Raw genomic sequence first — 1,932 nt, 5'->3', positions numbered from 1 at the left:
CCTTTATTAAATACTACAGCTCTGTAGTAGCCTACTGATAGTAGGAGTAAAAAAGGCGGAAAGCGGTCTTTCGACCAGATGACTAGCGAGGGAATTGTCTGTTCAGTGGATTACTATTGTAAGCTACTGCAGCTACTGTTACATTGCACAATGTAACAGTAGCGAACACAGCCTTTTGCTTTCAAAAAGGGCAGATTTCATTGAATCCGAACACGAAAAAAAGATTACAAATAAAGCAAATCAATATGGATAAAAAAGAAATTTGGCAGAGTATCAGTATTTCTTCTTCCGAATTAGCTCATCACGAGCCCGAGCTAGCTCCGGAGAAGTTCAGACAAAACTATCATCCGAGCATCGGATATGAGGCGAAACCACGACGAGAATCATGACTGCAACTCATAGAAAATACAAAAATGTTTTGCTTTCTGGAAGTGAAACAACATAGCTAACTGGCCACTTCGAGAATGCCGGTTGACTCCCGACCGGAATTGTCGTTTCTTCTTCAGTCAAGCCGATAGTGACATTTTTTTCGCTAACTACCTATAGGAAGGCGATGAGTTTGGATACGCCCGTAATTCATGGTCGCCCACCGGCTCGTTCTGCACAAATCGTTCCGCGATGGACACTATCATGGTGGTATCTTCGAGGTGCGTCCAGCGTCCATCTGTGCCGAAGTTGCCCGAGTCGAACGTTGTCTCGAATCGAAAGTAACTCTGAAGCAACTTTTTCGATCCATAAACTCTGGAATCGGACAGTCTCCGTTTTGTCTTCGAACAGGCCGGTCAGTCGCTGCTGTGTGGTATGCGAGCTCCAATCCGTGCACGGCACTCAGTAGCTGCCCGAGATGAAGTGTCGACGCCATCTTCCGTCTGTACGCTCGACACCTCCAGCACGGCCGCGTCCGAGTCCTCGCGCTTCTCCGACTCGCCGTCGAGCCAAAAACTCGGAGACCTACTGACCCAAGTCGTGTGTGACGACTCGGATCAAGTTGCGCTTGCACAGCGTCGTGCTGCCTTCCTGGTGCTCGAGCAGCTTCTGCTAATTGACCAAAAACAAGACCAGAGCCAAACTGACATGAATGCCAATCTTCTCAACGCTGCGAGTGACCGTCAACAGCCAACCGAAGCAGCCAAGCGAGCGATGGACATCTCGAAACGTCCGACGGAGCTGGACGCCTGCAAGTTCGCGAGTGCCGACTCCCGTCCGTATCCGATGATGCCGGCTCTTGTCCAGAACGAAGAAGAGTCAAAGGAGGGGGAGCCAGAGCCGATTATCTACCCCATTCCAGCGAACGAGGAGGTTCGCATGGCCGCGATTGAGCATTTCCGTCTCCACGACGTCGCCAATGTCTCTGAACTCAACGTGATCTGCTCACTGGCTGCGGCAGAAATGAAGGCCCCTCACAGCGTCGTCACACTTGTTGAACGTGATGTGGTGACTCTGCTGGCGACCAACGCACCGGAATACTGGGACGTCGGTACCGGTAATCCGCGCGAGCAAACATTCTGTCAGCACTTTGTCATGGACGATAAGCCGTTGCTCGTCCGTCACGCTGAGGCGGATATGCGGTTCTACCACATCGCGCCCGTGACGATGCGCAGTCTTCGGTTCTACGCTGGTTTCCCCGTGTCGATCCCGTGTGTGCCAAGAGCTCCGGGACAGCCTGAGAGAGTCGTCATTGGCGCCTTGTGTTGTCTTGATGAAAAGCCCCACGAGATGACGAGGTCGCAGTACTGGAAGCTCATGACACCTTGCGGAAGCAGCCTCCGGCATCCTGGAGAAGACTGCGACAGAATACATCGCTGACCCTGAGAATCACCCACTCGGACAACAAAGATCCGGAGCCTTCAAGTGTTTGATGAATCAAGTGGCAAGACGTACCAAGCAATTTGGAGGACTCATCGCAAATGACGGCCTGGATGGCAACGCTTG

At 51.8% G+C, this 1,932-nt stretch overlaps 1 protein-coding gene across 1 annotated transcript; it reads left to right on the top strand.

Moving 5' to 3' along the window:
- Positions 1-780: 780 nt before the first annotated feature.
- PITG_20733 (uncharacterized protein) lies at positions 781-1,747 on the top strand (the record flags this gene model as incomplete). The annotated part of the gene is made up of 2 exons (XM_002895477.1): positions 781-1,628; positions 1,732-1,747. 2 exons carry the CDS (start codon positions 1,213-1,215, stop codon positions 1,745-1,747), a joined length of 432 nt encoding a protein of 143 aa, XP_002895523.1.
- Positions 1,748-1,932: the final 185 nt, after the last annotated feature.

This window comes from Phytophthora infestans, genomic scaffold, assembly GCF_000142945.1.
Source record: "Phytophthora infestans T30-4 supercont1.170 genomic scaffold, whole genome shotgun sequence".
Classification (NCBI taxonomy): Eukaryota; Oomycota; class Peronosporomycetes; order Peronosporales; family Peronosporaceae; genus Phytophthora; species Phytophthora infestans.
The sequence above is the reverse complement of the archived record's forward strand: the minus strand, read 5'-3'. Positions and strand labels throughout refer to the sequence as shown.